This window comes from Geotrypetes seraphini, chromosome 3 (genome assembly GCF_902459505.1).
Source record: "Geotrypetes seraphini chromosome 3, aGeoSer1.1, whole genome shotgun sequence".
In the NCBI taxonomy this organism is placed as follows: domain Eukaryota; kingdom Metazoa; phylum Chordata; class Amphibia; order Gymnophiona; family Dermophiidae; genus Geotrypetes; species Geotrypetes seraphini.
In genome coordinates, this window is record NC_047086.1 from 50,254,921 (window position 1) to 50,269,800 (window position 14,880).

Here is a 14,880-nt window from a genome sequence, read left to right on the forward strand (position 1 = left end):
GCTGGGCATGATGGACCCATGGTCTGACTCGGCAGAGGCCATACTTATGTTCTTATGTTTGAAAATTGGGGTATGTCATGGAGGTGGAATGCTTGAGTACCTAGAGGCTGATAGATGAACAGAGATCCCTTGGGCATAATATTTTGCAAACTTTCATTGGAAAAGCATAAAAAACCTGGTGAAATGCTTAGCAAGAGCCAGAATGAACAAAATATCATTTTGGTATTCAAGGCTATAAAAACACTACTACTAGTAGTTATCATTCCTTTAGCAGTGAAAGGTGTACACAGCGCTGTACATGTTCAGTCCCTGTTCTGAAGAGCTTACAATCTAATTTGGAAAAATCACTTATGTCCTGAAAAATAATAATCAAATGTACTTACTCGAATGTAGATATCTGCTTGACCATGAAAAGGTTTAAGATCCTGATACATACAGATTATTCGTATTTTGATGACTTGTCCAGGCCTGTAGACTGATTTGTCTGTTTGAATGAATATCGACATGCTCTCTAAATGGTTCCCTGTAGCACTGTTGTTGAAAAGTAATTTATTCTGAGCAGATCCGGTCACGCTCACGCTATATATAAAGGGAACAGAATCCATGGGGAGCTGTGAATAGAATGAGTATGAATCTTGATTAATTACCCTTCTGTTTAAATGTGCTGCTGACATCATAATGCCAGCATGGAGAAGAATCCCAGGATGAACCCTTACACTTGCATTTCCCATTTCCAACTGTGATGGGACAATATTGTCTTGAAGTAGTGTCAAGACAAAATACTGTAGTAGTAATATTGTCCCATCACAGTTGGAAATGGGAAATACAGGTGTAAGGGTTCATCCTGGGATTCTTCTCCATGCTGGCATTATAGGACACAGCAAGCGGTGACAGTGTCTGTAATGGTATAAATTCTGCACACCACCACTGTTAATATATACATTACCTCCATCTGTACCATAAATCACATTATTACAAGAGCTCATCTTGAGGAGTAGAGAGAACTAGAGAATAAGCTGGAAGAGTTGTCTAAGAAAGCATGTTGTATTGTGATTATACTTGGGAACTCTTCAGTTCTGATCCGGAATTTCTGGATTTTAAAGTTGCGAACCTCAAGCTCAGCAAACAAGCAGCAGCCGATACCTTTTTATTGGCCTAAGTCACTGGGTCTCGGCTCTTGTCTTGAAGGTTTCCAAGACAGCTACAGTTTATACGCATGAAATAGATTTCCATATAATGGGTCTTTAATATTTGCAAATATATCTCTTGCATATTCACTGAGGATGTCCTGAAAATGTTAGGTATGCCCCCAGGAAAGGTTAAGAACTACTGAACTAACTTAAATTTATTTGAGCCTGATTCTGTATAGGATAGCGGTCTCAGCAGCTGCCTAAGAAGCTGCTGAGAATTGCGTGCCGGCATCCTATGCAGAATCTGAGCCAATTGAAGTCTTAGGCTATGCCCAGTGCATCGCAGGATGCACTGAGACTGAGGCCTAAGGCCTTGGTGGGAGGGGCCTTGGACATCGTGGCCAAAAGCCCCTCCCCAGTGCATCCCAGGATGCCCTGGGAAGGGGAAGTCCCACTATTTTGAAGAGATGGGTCTGCCGGCCGGAGGGAGTAGGCATCCCTCCGACCAGTCTTACTTTGAAAGGTATGGGAGTGGGAGTTGTCAGGGTAGGCTTAGGGGTAGGATGCTGGGATTTGGAGGAGGGGTGGGGTGTGGGCATCCCTCCTGCCATTCGCCAATGGGGGGGGGGATCAAGTAGAAGACTCTCAATAGAGAGTCCAATTAGCATCCTGCACAGTACATTTCAGTGATGATATTATAACAAAGAATAATTTCAAATTGTACTTACTGCTGGAAGTGTGAGGATTCCAATCATATCTGCAAAAACAGTAACACGGTAATTGTTATTTTTTTTTTCCTTTGGATTTTGCTCACACCTGTTCATTCGTAGTTCAAGGCTAGTGACAGTCAGGCACAGTAGGTAGTTTTCTGTCCTAATTTAGGCCCTCTTTTACTAAGCCACGATAGAGGTTTCTACCACAGCCGGAGGCGCTAAATGCTCTGACACTGCTCTGATGCTCATAGGAATTCTCTGAGCGTCCGAACATTTAGCGTTCCGGACCACAGTTTGAAAATTCTCTTGTAGCTTAGTAAAAGGAGGGGGGTGGGGTTAACCCATTCCATTATAGGGAGAGCGGCTTAATATAGGTGTTACAAACCATAATACCAAAAGGCAAAAAAATGCCTCCAAAACTGGATAAAGATTCACTTTATTTCATCAAAATCGAATGACCCGACACTGACACTATCAGTGTTTCAGTTCTTGCCTGCCTCAGGGGTCTTTGCTTTCTTTAAAATATGTTTCTTTGCGTTCTTTGAAATAATGAATGAATCCATATATGTATAAAACCATTCTGAGCTCTCCTGGGAGAACGGTATAGAAAATTGAATAAATAAATAAAATATACACTCATAAATGATTGGAATAATAGCATATCTAAAGTGTACATGCTAGAGGTCATGTGTGGCATCAACCTGAAATGATGCCTGGCATCTACTCTTCTCTCCCAGCCCCAACTACATGAAAACTACTCAACCCAACTGAGCTGCCCTGTAGGCTTTCATCATTCTAGCACGCTTTTAAGAAATCATGGAGGGCAGGGGCACCCTTAGATTGGGTACTACTGCACAGCAATGTGGCAAGCCTATCAAATTTCTTCAAATAACACGTACTTCTATTCATTCAAAACATGCAATAGAGGAGTGATTAAACATGCTATTATATTATATTACCTAGAAGACCAGTGTTGCAATTGCATTGTGCATCGCTTGTAAAATTCAAAAGTGGAAGGAAAAAGCCTCAGATCCCCCTCCTCCTATAAACCAAAAAAGGTTAAAAATAGGTCGCTTCGGGGTCCAGGAACCTCATTGACATAAAAAACCTCCACACTTATAAATTCTCAAGCCCTATGCAATGCATTTGAACTTGAACTTAATTTTATTTTAGTTTCAAAACACTTTTTCCATACTACAAAGTACTTATCTCAATATTGAAGATTGATGACTCCAACGGTGGCCAGTGTTTCACTGTCAAGGCTACCTCAGGGTGCGCCAGAATCAATCCAATTACCTAATATATTCCATCCAGACCACTAGCAGTGTTTCATAGTAACATAGTAAATGACAGCAGATAAAGATCTGAACGGTCCATCAAGTCTATCCATTAATAATACATGATTAAATTAACTTGTCTCCTCTTTGATATTTCTGGGTCATAGATTGTAAAGTCCACCTGGTATTGTCCTAGGTTCCAACTGTTGAAGTTGCCATCTAATTAAGCCATTGTGACATCACTGCTGAGGCTGGCTCTTAGGCATTGGTGGAATGAGACATTATGACATCACAAACTCAGCTCTGGAATGTTGCTACTCTTTGGGTTTCTGCCAGGTAACATAGTAACGTAGTAAATGACGGCAGATAAAGACCTTAATGGTCAATCCAGTCTGCCCATTAGTTATACCCATTAATAATACATGATTAAATTAACTTGTCTTCTCTTTGATATTTCTGGGTCATAGATTGTAAAGTCCACCTGGTATTGTCCTAGGTTCCAAATACTAAAGTTGCCATCCAAGCTCACTCCAGCCTATCCAACCACCCTGTTCGCAGGATACCTACCATAAAGTCTTTCCAGTAACATGTTCCAAGTTAATGGAGTTCACATTGATGCTCTCCCCAGCCCATCCTACACCAAATCACCACATATGGGACACAGACCATGCAAGTCTGTCCAGTACCGGCATTAGCTCTTTAATGTACATTCTTCATTTTCTAATTAGAGATCCTCTATGTTTATCCCACGCTTTTTTGAATTCCATCACTGTTTTCTTCTCCACCACTTCCCTCGAGAGGTCATCCCAGGCATCTACCATCCTCTTCATGAAAAAGAATTTCCTAACGTTACTCCTAAGTCTTCCTCCCTGCAACCTCAAACTATGCCCTCTAGTTTTGCCATTTTATTTATTTAAAAAATTTATGAATCACTTAAATCTAAGCGATGTACAAAACATTTATATCCACAGGTTTTTTTTATTTATTTATAGTTTATTGATTTCTTAATACATTACAATATCAGAAACAAGTAATTGGCATAAAGGAAAATATACAAAAAAGAAATATCACTTTTCAATTCCAAACTAGGCCACATTGTGGGAAGATGAGAAACAGAAAACAGTATAGGAAAAAAACAATCACGGTACTAGGCCAGAAATTTCTATTAATCCTATTTTACCTAAGGAGTGCTATGAACTGATTTTTTTCTCAGGATTATTTAGAAGAAACAATTGGCTCCAAAAAAACATAAGAATTATTTTCCCATGTAATCAGGCATTTTGAAAGTAACTTTAAGAAAAAAGGGCCTCCCACTGCTAAGACTTTAGGTCTCAGCAATAGGAAGGCTTTACGCCACTGCTGCGTCTGCCTGGATACATCCGGGAAAATGGAAATAGTTTGACCATAATAGTGATTTTTGAGGAAAGTATGCTTTCATAATACTTCTCTTTTTCTCCAAAGAGGATAACGTAACTAACAGGGTTGATCTTTTGGTTATAGGTTCTTGAGTATTTTTAAGAAATCTTGTCAGATCTAAACTATCTGGAGAGGCAACAACATCAATTTCTCCTTTGGGTTTTACTTCTCTGATCCCAACTGGAACATAATAAACGTTAGTGATGTCCCTGTCCTCTATAGCCATCTGCAGAATTTATTTAAGGTCAATTTTAAAGAATTCTCTAGGTGACAGAAAATGTGTTATTGGGAAAATTCAATAACCTCAAGTTAAGCGCTCTCATTGAATTTTCTAAAGCTTCAAGTTTAGAATGGATTAGTAAAACTATCCTTAATTGCTGAAGTTTGTGCAGCCAGAGAGAGCTTTACCCGAGCATCCATTTTCTCAATTTGTTTCCCCACTAATTTTAACTTATTTTCTTGCTCATTAATCTGTACAGATACAGTTTCAGAAAATGTAGCAAAACTCTGCAGGTTCCCCTGCAAATTACCATCCATCCTAACAATAGCATGCATAGTATCTTTCAACGTTACATCACTTCCCTATGGTATTGAATGACCTAAGATTGATATTTAAGAGAGATAGGTTTTAATACTTCAAATCCAGTGATATCTGAGTCCTGAGATATGTCAGTTATATCTAGATCTTCCTGTGACTCAGACTCTACCATCAACCTGGAGTGACCCATGTCAGTTAGTCCGAGTGTACTTCCTGTCGGTTGAGGGGGAGGGGGAGGACCCCCTATTGATAGGGAAAATTCCAGAGGTGATATAGGACCGGCTACAGATAGTAATATTGGAATTAGATGTGTGTCCATGGGACCTTGAGTTTGAAAAGATTCAAACTGCTTCTTTTTTTAAAATTTTTTATTTATTTATGAATTTCAAATAACAAATCAAGATAAAACTTGTACAGAAAGTGATTACAGCAAAAAAAACAGAAGAAATCTCATAATTTTACATAAGAACAAAATATTGCATAATCTCTCAAGTCCACCATAAGATCCATGATGTAATATGAACGGAATAACAGGAAAATACTAACTACAGATACATGGTATGTGGTTAACTGATGTTCAGGCGTCTAATATCTTAAAGCCCTCATTTCTTTCCTTTCTCCAGGTGGGACAAGGAGAGAAGGGCCGTCAGCTGGTTTGGCTCAAAGAAAACATATTTCTGAGAATTATATTGTACTATACATTTGCAGGGATGCCGAAGATAAAAAGTTCCCCCAAGAGCCAAAACTCCAGGTTTTAGTAATAGAAACTCCTTTCTACATCTTTGTATATCTTTTGCCAAATGTGGGAACATTTGTATCTTAAAGTCAAGGAACTTTTTCTCTTTATTTTTGAAGAATAATCTCAAAAGCCAATTTTTATCCAATGTGATAGCCAAGGTCACAATCAATGTAGCAGGTATTGCATTTTCTTTATCAGACAATTCAAGTAAGGCAGATACATCAATTGATCCTTGAATTCTTTCCTGAAAATCCTGATTTTTGTTGGGTAAATAATAGACCTGAGTGAAAGGAGGCAATGAATCTTCCGGTATTTCCAATATCTCCAACAAATAACGTTTTAACATTTCTCTTGGAGTCACTGTTGAAATTCGGGGAAAATTAATCAATCTAAGATTGTTATTCCTAGAGAAATTTTCAAATGGCTCTATCTTCTTTCTTAAATTAATATTATCCTTAATTAAAGTATCCTGAAGCTATTTGGAAGATTTGAGTTGATCTTTAATACTCTGAATATCTAATTTCGATTCTCCCAGGTCTTGTTTTATCTGAAGAACTTCCTTCTCCTGAGATTTTATTTTGGCCTCAATCTGAAAGTAATTAGTATTCACTGTTCTGACCAAATTGGCAGTCAGATCCCATAAAGCCTCCAATGTTACTTCTTGGGGCTTTACAATATTAAAAGTCTGCAAATTTGATAGTAGAAAATTGGGCTCACCAGCCAAAAGTTCTTCTCCTCTCCGTTCCTCCTGGGTCGGGACTAATCCCAGCGTTGTAACATCCTCGTGTACAATCAGGCTCTGCTGCAAACTCTGAGAGCCTGAATCGTTGTTTGTCTCGCCGTTCCCAGCAACCTCAGGATGGGAGCACATGCTGACTTCCGACTGCCTCTCAACCCCCGGAGAACTGGTGGCGCGAGGGTTGGGAGGAGGGACTCTCACGTCGGGGCTCAGCGAGATCTCATGAGCCCTAAGAGACGCCTCCAATCCGTCTCCAGAAAGCATCTCAGGCGGGGGCAACGCTGACGTTCCAATGGCGCCCTGCATCCGCCTCAGCAACTCCTCGATGTTGCCGGAGGAGACTGTACCAGAGCACCGCGAGGTTGCAAAGGCACCCTTTCCTCTCCTCTTCAGCATGGTCAAAATCAGCAATGGTAAACCACCAGAAGAAGAAATTTTTTCAGAGTAAGGCTTGTGGGCGGTTGCTCAGTGAACCACGACCGTGGCCATCTTGGATCCGATTCAAACTGCTTTTTAATACTTCCTTGTCTTTTCCCCATCAAGAAATCTTGAACAAAATTTGTTCAAGAATCCGGAGACTCCAAACGTCTCCAAACCACGCCCAACAGGCCCGTGGCTTCGTACCGTGGAGCAGGCGCTACAAATATTCCGTCCTGCAAGAGGACCCCGCACACGCAGGTTGAGGGCAACTGGCCAAGTGCCTGAGTTTCACTGGCTTTCCATGCTCCCTTACATCCACAATTTCAAGCACAAACAAAAAATGCAGTAAACAAATAAGTCAATCTTTCCCACAAATTTCCTTAATACAGAATGCTTTAAATCTAAAACAAATAATAACTACAGTTAGTGAAAGGCATCCACAAATAATTGTGTTTTTAACATTTTCTTAAAAGACATATGATCTTTGCATAATCTCATTATACCTGGAATTGAATTCCAGAGATTCTTACCGGCAAGTAAGAAAGTAGATATTCTAGATTTAACATAACAAATCCCATTTTCTTTTAAACTGATGAGCAACATCCCTCCTTCAGATCTCAAACATCTTGCGGGCTGATAGATTTCCCACAAGCTTTGAAATCAAGTAGGAGAAGAGGAGTACAATATTTGATGAACGACTGACAAGAGCTTTATAGCAAATTCTCTGTTGAACAGGTAACCAGTGGAGAGCTTTTAAGATCGGAGTAATATGGGCAACCCTAGGAATGCCCATTATCAATCTAGCCGATGAATTCATTAGAAGTTGGACAGGTTTTCATTTTTCTTTGACAATCTGAGATACAAAAGATTGCAGTAATCAATTCGAGATAACAATAAAGCTTGAACGACAGAGCGAAAATCCATAGGCAGGAGCATTGGTTTTAATCTAAATAAGATATGAAGTTGTGCCTATCCTCCTTGTACCACTTTAGCTATGTGTTATTTCATTAAGAGCTGAGAATCTAACCATATCCCAAGGACCAATATCTCAGACTTTCCCAATAATTGTGTGCCCATAACTGTAAGTATTGTTGGGCTACCCACAATGCCAAAGTCCCCCACAATCAAAACCTGGAAAAGATTTGGTTCTATATTAATACCTTTCAAGTATTTAAATGTCTGTATCAGATCTCTCCTGTCCCTCCTCTCCTCCAGAGTATACATATTTAGGTCTTCCAGTCTCTTCTCATACCTATCAAAATGTCATGGTCTAGCAAAGATGGTGCCCACTTGTCTGATACTTTGGAGGTTATCTAAACTTCATGTTGCCAATGACAACATTAAAGGCAGCTTGGCATTTCAAGCAGCTTGGCTGCAGCAGGCCGAGGACAGAAACTTATGGCAAGAAGATCAAGCAATGGAACTGAACAGAAAGGTACAGGAGCTAGAAAGGCATTGCAGACAATCGACAGATTGAGCTGAAGACAAAGAAAATAGGGGTGAGCATCCAAGACAAAGATTTAGCATGCTCAAATCATCCAGTCGATGTGCAGCGGCAGCCAAAAAAAGCAAACAGGATGCTAGGAATTATTAGGAAAGGGATGGTAAATGAGACCAAGAAAATAACAGTATAATGCCTCGGTATTGCTCCATGTGTGGGTTATTGAAGAGATGTGTTAATAATCATAAACACCAAAATTGAATGCATCTATAAAATAATGATATTGAATGCAGATGATGATCTCGCATGCCAAGGGCTCTCTGTACCTGAAAAAAAATGTGTGCTGTTGGCATGAGTTCTAGCAAAGAAAGTTATTCTACAATATTGATTGGAACCACAAGTTCTTTTAGTAGCGCACTGGAATAGAGAGATGCTCAAAAGGGCAAATTAGAAATGACAAGTGAATAGCATAGTAAATGATTGCTGTGGCTGGTAGGGCTCCCCAAGCTAAGTCTGCTGAAGACCTCCTCCCCTTTGGTAGCCACAGCTCTTCCAAGCGGAAGCTGGCAGCATGTCCCCAAACCAATGCCAACACCGACAGACCCCCCCCCCCCCCGCCCCCTAAATACACGCTCAGATTTTGCGCACATGGAAACATTGAGCATGCATGGTCCGGCAGTGATGGCAGCAGCCCAGGGATATTGCTGCGGATTGCCACTTGAAAGAGCTCTGACTGCTTATGGAGGAGGAGGTCTTCTGCCACTGGGCTTGGAGATACTTTGACGAGTAGAGGGCGGAGATTGGGTGTGAGGAGGGTAGAGAGATTTTGTGCCCACCTACTGCAGAGCATTATAGAGTTATTATAATAATTCTGTTTATTAGAATTTCAGGCAGGGAGACGTGGTACTAAGGGTCTGAAAGACAATAGAGGGGGACTTAAAGCTGAAGGTCCCCCTAGCCCCCTAGCCCAGTAAGCAACATTTTCTCTACGTATTTAAAAATATCCACAAAAGATTTGATTCTGTCAGTGTTTATATGAATGAAGAATGTTAAGGCATTAATGATCTTGGTGGAATATAAGCCATTGTGTCTTCTTAAGGTTCTGAGTCTGGTGGAATTCAGGTTTCTGCCTTCTGCTCAGTAACTTGATTTTGCTCTGTCATCACAAGAACAAAAAAACAATGACTATGCCTTCAATCTTCTGGCTACATATTACCTAAGGATCATCATGAGACCTCATTTGGAATATTGTGTACAATTTTGGAGGGCACTACTAAAATGGTGTGTGGTCTTCGTCATAAGGCATATGTGGACAGACTTAAAGATCTCAATCTGTATACTTTGGAGGAAAGGCGGGAGAGGGGAGATATGATAGAGTCGTTTAAATACCTACATAATAAAAATGTGCATGAGTCGAGTCTCTTTCATTTGAAAAGAAACTCTGTAATGAGAGGGCATAGGATGAAGTTAAGAGGTGATAGGCTCTGGAGTAATCTGAGGAAATACTTTTTTACGGAAAGGGTGGTAGATGTGTGTAACAGTCTCCCGGAAAAGGTGGTTGAGATAGAGACTGTGTCTATATTCAAGAGGGCCTGGGATAGGCACGTGGAATCTCTCAGAGAGAGAAAGAGATAATGGTTACTTGTGGATGGGCAGACTAGATGGGCCATTTGGCCTTTATCTGCCATCATGTTTCTATGATCGGTGGCTGATGACAACAGTGCCATTTATACAGTCCAGCCCTATGTTTGTATCACATAAATATGGAATATAGAACTGGGGACCCAGTTGTGTTCTGATGATATTGGAAGAGCTATAGCCCAAATACCTACTATAGTCCCTTTTACTAAGCCGCAGCAGAGGTTTCTATTGCAGCCCAGGGCACTAAATGCTCCGACAGTATTTAGCATTCCAGGCCACAGAAGAAAACTCTACTGCGGCATAGTATAAGAGGGGGGGGGGTGTAATTTGGCGTGTCTACTATTTGCGGCGTGTCTGATGCAGTGGTTAGAGCTATTGCCCCAGCACCCTAGATTTGTGGGTTGAAATTCCACACTACTCCTTGTGACCCTGGGCAAGTCACTTAATCCCCCAGTGCCCCAGGTACATTAGATAGAGTGTGAGCCCACCAGGACAGATAGGGAAAAATGTTTGAGTACCTGAATAATTTGTAATCCACATAGAATTGTAGGATATGCAGAATATAAATAAATATTATAGGGAATGTTAATTTCATACTCTCACTAGGGCTTATTTCTTCCCAATTACAAACTCACCATGCCTTTTGGTTTTGTTCCCATATTCAATGTTTGTGCTATAAACAGAAATGCATTGCTAATTCTGGGATCAAAAATTGTTGATTTTTAGAACTTGCTCCTACGAAATAAAAAAATAAAATTGCACGCATCGAGCATTGGTATGATGGCATATTTAGGGTCTATTTTAAATAAAATACTTATTACTTCTCCTGACAGATTATTGTTTTGTTTGGTAAGCTGGATCTGTGTGGCCCTTTGGGATGCAGTGGTCATATTTTGTTGAATAAGGTGAATATCGTGGGGGGTGGGAAATGTATATTACAACATTGGGTTTCAGAGATGCTGCCCTCATTCTGGCAGTGGCAATCTGCTTTTCAAAATCTCATGTTATAAGAGGCTAGGGATGCCTGTTTCACTTAATAGTCAGAGGGAAAAACTATTTTAGTTGATTTGAGAGCCTTTTATATTCAAGATTTATCTCCTAAATTGAGACGTTTGGTCTTAAATAGGTTCCCTGTTGGTTATTGTATAATTGTTGGGGAACGTGGGGATACAGGAGAGAGTGTTGGTTTTCAGGGGAAAATCTCTCTTTCTGCCATCGATTAGGAAGGGTTATAATAGCCAAAACCCCTTACACAATATTATAATTGACTTTGTTGACTGACTTCAGTGAGAGAGATCTGATTAGGGGACAGGGGTTTAGAGGGATTAGATGAAATAATAATGTATTACTTATTATTGTGTCCTTATTCTTTTTTCTCCTCTTGTCTAGATTAATCAGGAGGCTTATTTTAGACCATAGTACACTAGTTTGCTATGATATCTTTGCAAAGATAAACCAAAAAACACTGTGGAGTGACGATGCTCCTTCTTTGCGCTGGGCCTTGAGCATCTGCGAGAATCTCGGAGAGAACGGAAACCCGAAGGCCTTGAGCATGCGCAGATGCTCAAGGCTCAGCGCGAAGGAGGCAGATCTTCGAGCACCGGCACCGGTATGTCCTGGGCGTTGGTGCCGGTGCCGGTGCAAATGGGGGTAAGGAATGTGATCGGGTGGGTGGGTGGGTGCCTGGGGGGGTGCCGGATCCCGGGGGGGCCCCACAAGCGGGGGGATGGTGGATCACACAAGGGAGGCCTTCATGAGCGGGTGGAGCAACGCCGGTTCTAGGGGGGTAGAGCAGCGCCGCTGGCCTCGGGGGATGGGGGTGGGTGGGAACGAATCAATCAAGTTTCCCTTAGTTCCTATGGGGAAAGTCGCTTTGATATACGAGTATTTTGGTTTACGAGCATGCTTCTGGAACGAATTATGCTCATAAACCAAGGTTCCACTGTATTTCTATAGTGCTACCAGACGTATGCAGCACTGTACAGAGTCACAAAAGCTTACAATCTAAACAGACAAGACAGACAAACAGGATGTCATGGATACAGTTAAGGGGAACAGTTAATCAGCTGGCTGGGTTGGAGGGCAGTGGTGTAGGGTTAAGGATTGAAGGCTATATCAAAAAGGTGGGTTTTCAGTCTGTTTTTGGCAGACAAACTCAGGTAATTTATTCCAGGCATAGAGGGTAGCTAGATGAAAGGAACAAAACCTGGAATTGTCAGTGGAGAAGAAGGGTACAGCTAAGAGCGACTTATCTGAGGAACAGAGTTCTCTGGGAGGTGTATAAGGAAAGAGAAGAGAGGAGAGATATTGAGGGGCAACAGAATGAACACACTTGTAGGTCAGCAATAGAAGTTGAACTGTATGTGAAGACGGATAGGGAGCCAGTGAAGTGATTTAAGGAGAGGGGTGACATGAGTGTAGCGAGGGTGGTAGAAGATGAGTTGTGCAGCAGAGTTTATCACAGATTACAGGGGGGAGAGGCGGCACTTAAAGGAGACCAGTTAGAAGTAGATTGTAGTAATCTAAGCGTGAGGTTACGAGTGTCCGGGTAGTGTGCTCAGAGAGGAAGTGGAGAATTTTGGTGATGTAGAGATAGAAGCGACAGACCTTAGCAGTTTGTTGGATGTGTGTAGAAAATAAGAAGGTCGGAATCAAAGACGACTTCAAGGTTGCGAGTATTTTCAATACTACATGCATTATTTTGCCGAGAAAAAATGCCCACAATATAAGGAGGAGCAAATCTCTTTGGTTCTTTTTCTCTGTGCAATGATCGGTGGAAAAGTACACAAATGTATCTCTTTGAGAATACAAATAGGTAAAACTTCCCATGGCCTTTGCAATTACCTGCAGACATTCGAAAATTGCTCTCTTGTTAACTGCCTTCTGACTTAAATTATATTGCATTAAAAACGTTCTTATATTCCTCAATTACCTTACAGTTCTATACAGATCACATCTTATAAAAGATAACCAGCCAAAAGCTGTAATTGCAAAATAGCAATAAGGAAGGCAAACAATCATTGTGGTATAACCACAGGCAAAACTATCCTGCTGCATTTCAATTTTGTGTTTAATAATAATAATAATAATAACTTTATTTTTCTATACCGCCATAGTCAGGTGACTTCTAGGCGGTTCACACTGTAAGAAGGCTGGACATTCAGCGAATAACAAGGTCACAATACAATACAATAAGTCAACATACAATACAAGACAAAACAATACAATACAGTACAATACAGTACAATGAGTGTATACAACACAGTACAATATAATACAACGAGTCTAAATATACTACAATACAATAAGTCTAAAGACAACACCATACATAAGTCTAATACAGTATCGTACAATGAGTCTAAATATAATACAATAGTGAAGAGGGGAAAGTTACAGATTGGGGTTCAATGGGTAATGAATAACTGAGTATTTCTTTAGAACTTCCATTTGAATTGGAGTACTATGGATAGCGAATATCTGAGTACATGAGGGGCATCTTGAGAAAGAAAGAAAGGCGTTTAGAGGGAGGGGAGTCCTAGTGCGGGAGGGGACGATTTTAGTCCGTGAATTTTTCGAATAGGGCGGTTTTGATCGATTTGCGGAATGCACTGAAATGTTCCTAGTGGTTTATTGTATGCCTTTGTTTACGCTGTGTTTTCTCAATAAAATATATTAATAAAAAAAAAAAAAAAATAACCAGCCAGTCTTTGGTGAATAACAATCAAATCTTAATAAATCTATAAGATATAGCAGATACATAATCAAGAATTTCTTTAAAAGATACAAGGTTTTGGAGTTTTTCCGAACAGAGGGTTGCTTTGTATATTAAGCTAATACTTAAGGGAAGCTTATTCCAAACAAAAGGTGCTTGATAGGTAAAGCTAGAAGAAAAACTAGCTACGTATTTCAAACCTTTAGGGTTCCTAAAATGAAGCATTAGAGAATCTCAAAGATGATATCTACTGGAATATGAGGGGCCGCTGAAAAGTTCTCAGCCCTACCAACAAAGTTAGGGCTGTCGCCATCGAGGGCTATACACTTAGGGGTCCTTTTATCAAGCCGCACCAGCGCGTCGGACATTTCATCACGCGCTAATTCCCGCGGCTGGCTAAAAAAACGAATGCCTGCTCAATGCAGGCGTTAGCAGCTAGCACGGCAGGCGGTTTAATGTGCGTTATTACGCGCGTTAAACCCCTACCGCAGCTTGATAAAAGGAGCTCGTAGTCCAGTGATTTTCCACCTTTTTTTTGGTACTGTCGGAAAAATACAGACAAAAAAAGTGGAAAATCACTGGACTAAGGGCTCCTTTTACAAAGGTGTGCTAGCGTTTTTAGCGCATGCACCGGATTAGCACGCGCTACCCAAAAAACTACCACCTGCTCAAGAGGAGCCGGTAGCGGCTAGCACGCGTGGCATTTTAGCGCGCGCTATTCCACTCATTAAGGCCCTAACGCACCTTTGTAAAAGGAGCCTTAAGTGTATAGCCCTCAATGGAGACTGACCCAGCTTTGTTGGTTGGGGTGAGAACTTTTCAACGGCCCCTCGTATAACTGGATTAGATCATACAGATATAACACAGAAACTTGACGGCAGATAAAGGCCAAATGGCCCATCCAGTCTGCTCATCTGCAGTATCCACTACCGCTTCCTCTCCCTAAGAGATCCCATGTACCTATCCCACACTTTATTGAATTCAGACATAGTCTTTGTCTCCACCAAAGACTCTATGGGAGACTATTCCATGCATCTACAAACCTTTCTGTAAAAAAGTATTTCCTTAGATTACTCCTGAGCCTATCACCTCTTAACTTCATCCCATGACCTCT

The 14,880-nt window shown here is 40.8% G+C and overlaps 1 protein-coding gene across 1 annotated transcript in view; it reads right to left on the minus strand.

The window, feature by feature from the left end:
* The window catches only part of LOC117357576 (CD109 antigen-like), a 167,441-nt gene that overhangs the window by 141,246 nt on the left and 11,315 nt on the right, over positions 1 to 14,880 (minus strand). Inside the window, exons 3-4 of the mRNA XM_033938377.1 lie at positions 1,859 to 1,887; positions 384 to 611 (exon numbers count right to left, since the gene is read on the minus strand). Of these exons, the coding sequence (XP_033794268.1) occupies positions 384 to 611; positions 1,859 to 1,887 (257 nt within the window). The remainder of the gene's footprint in view (positions 1 to 383; positions 612 to 1,858; positions 1,888 to 14,880) is intronic.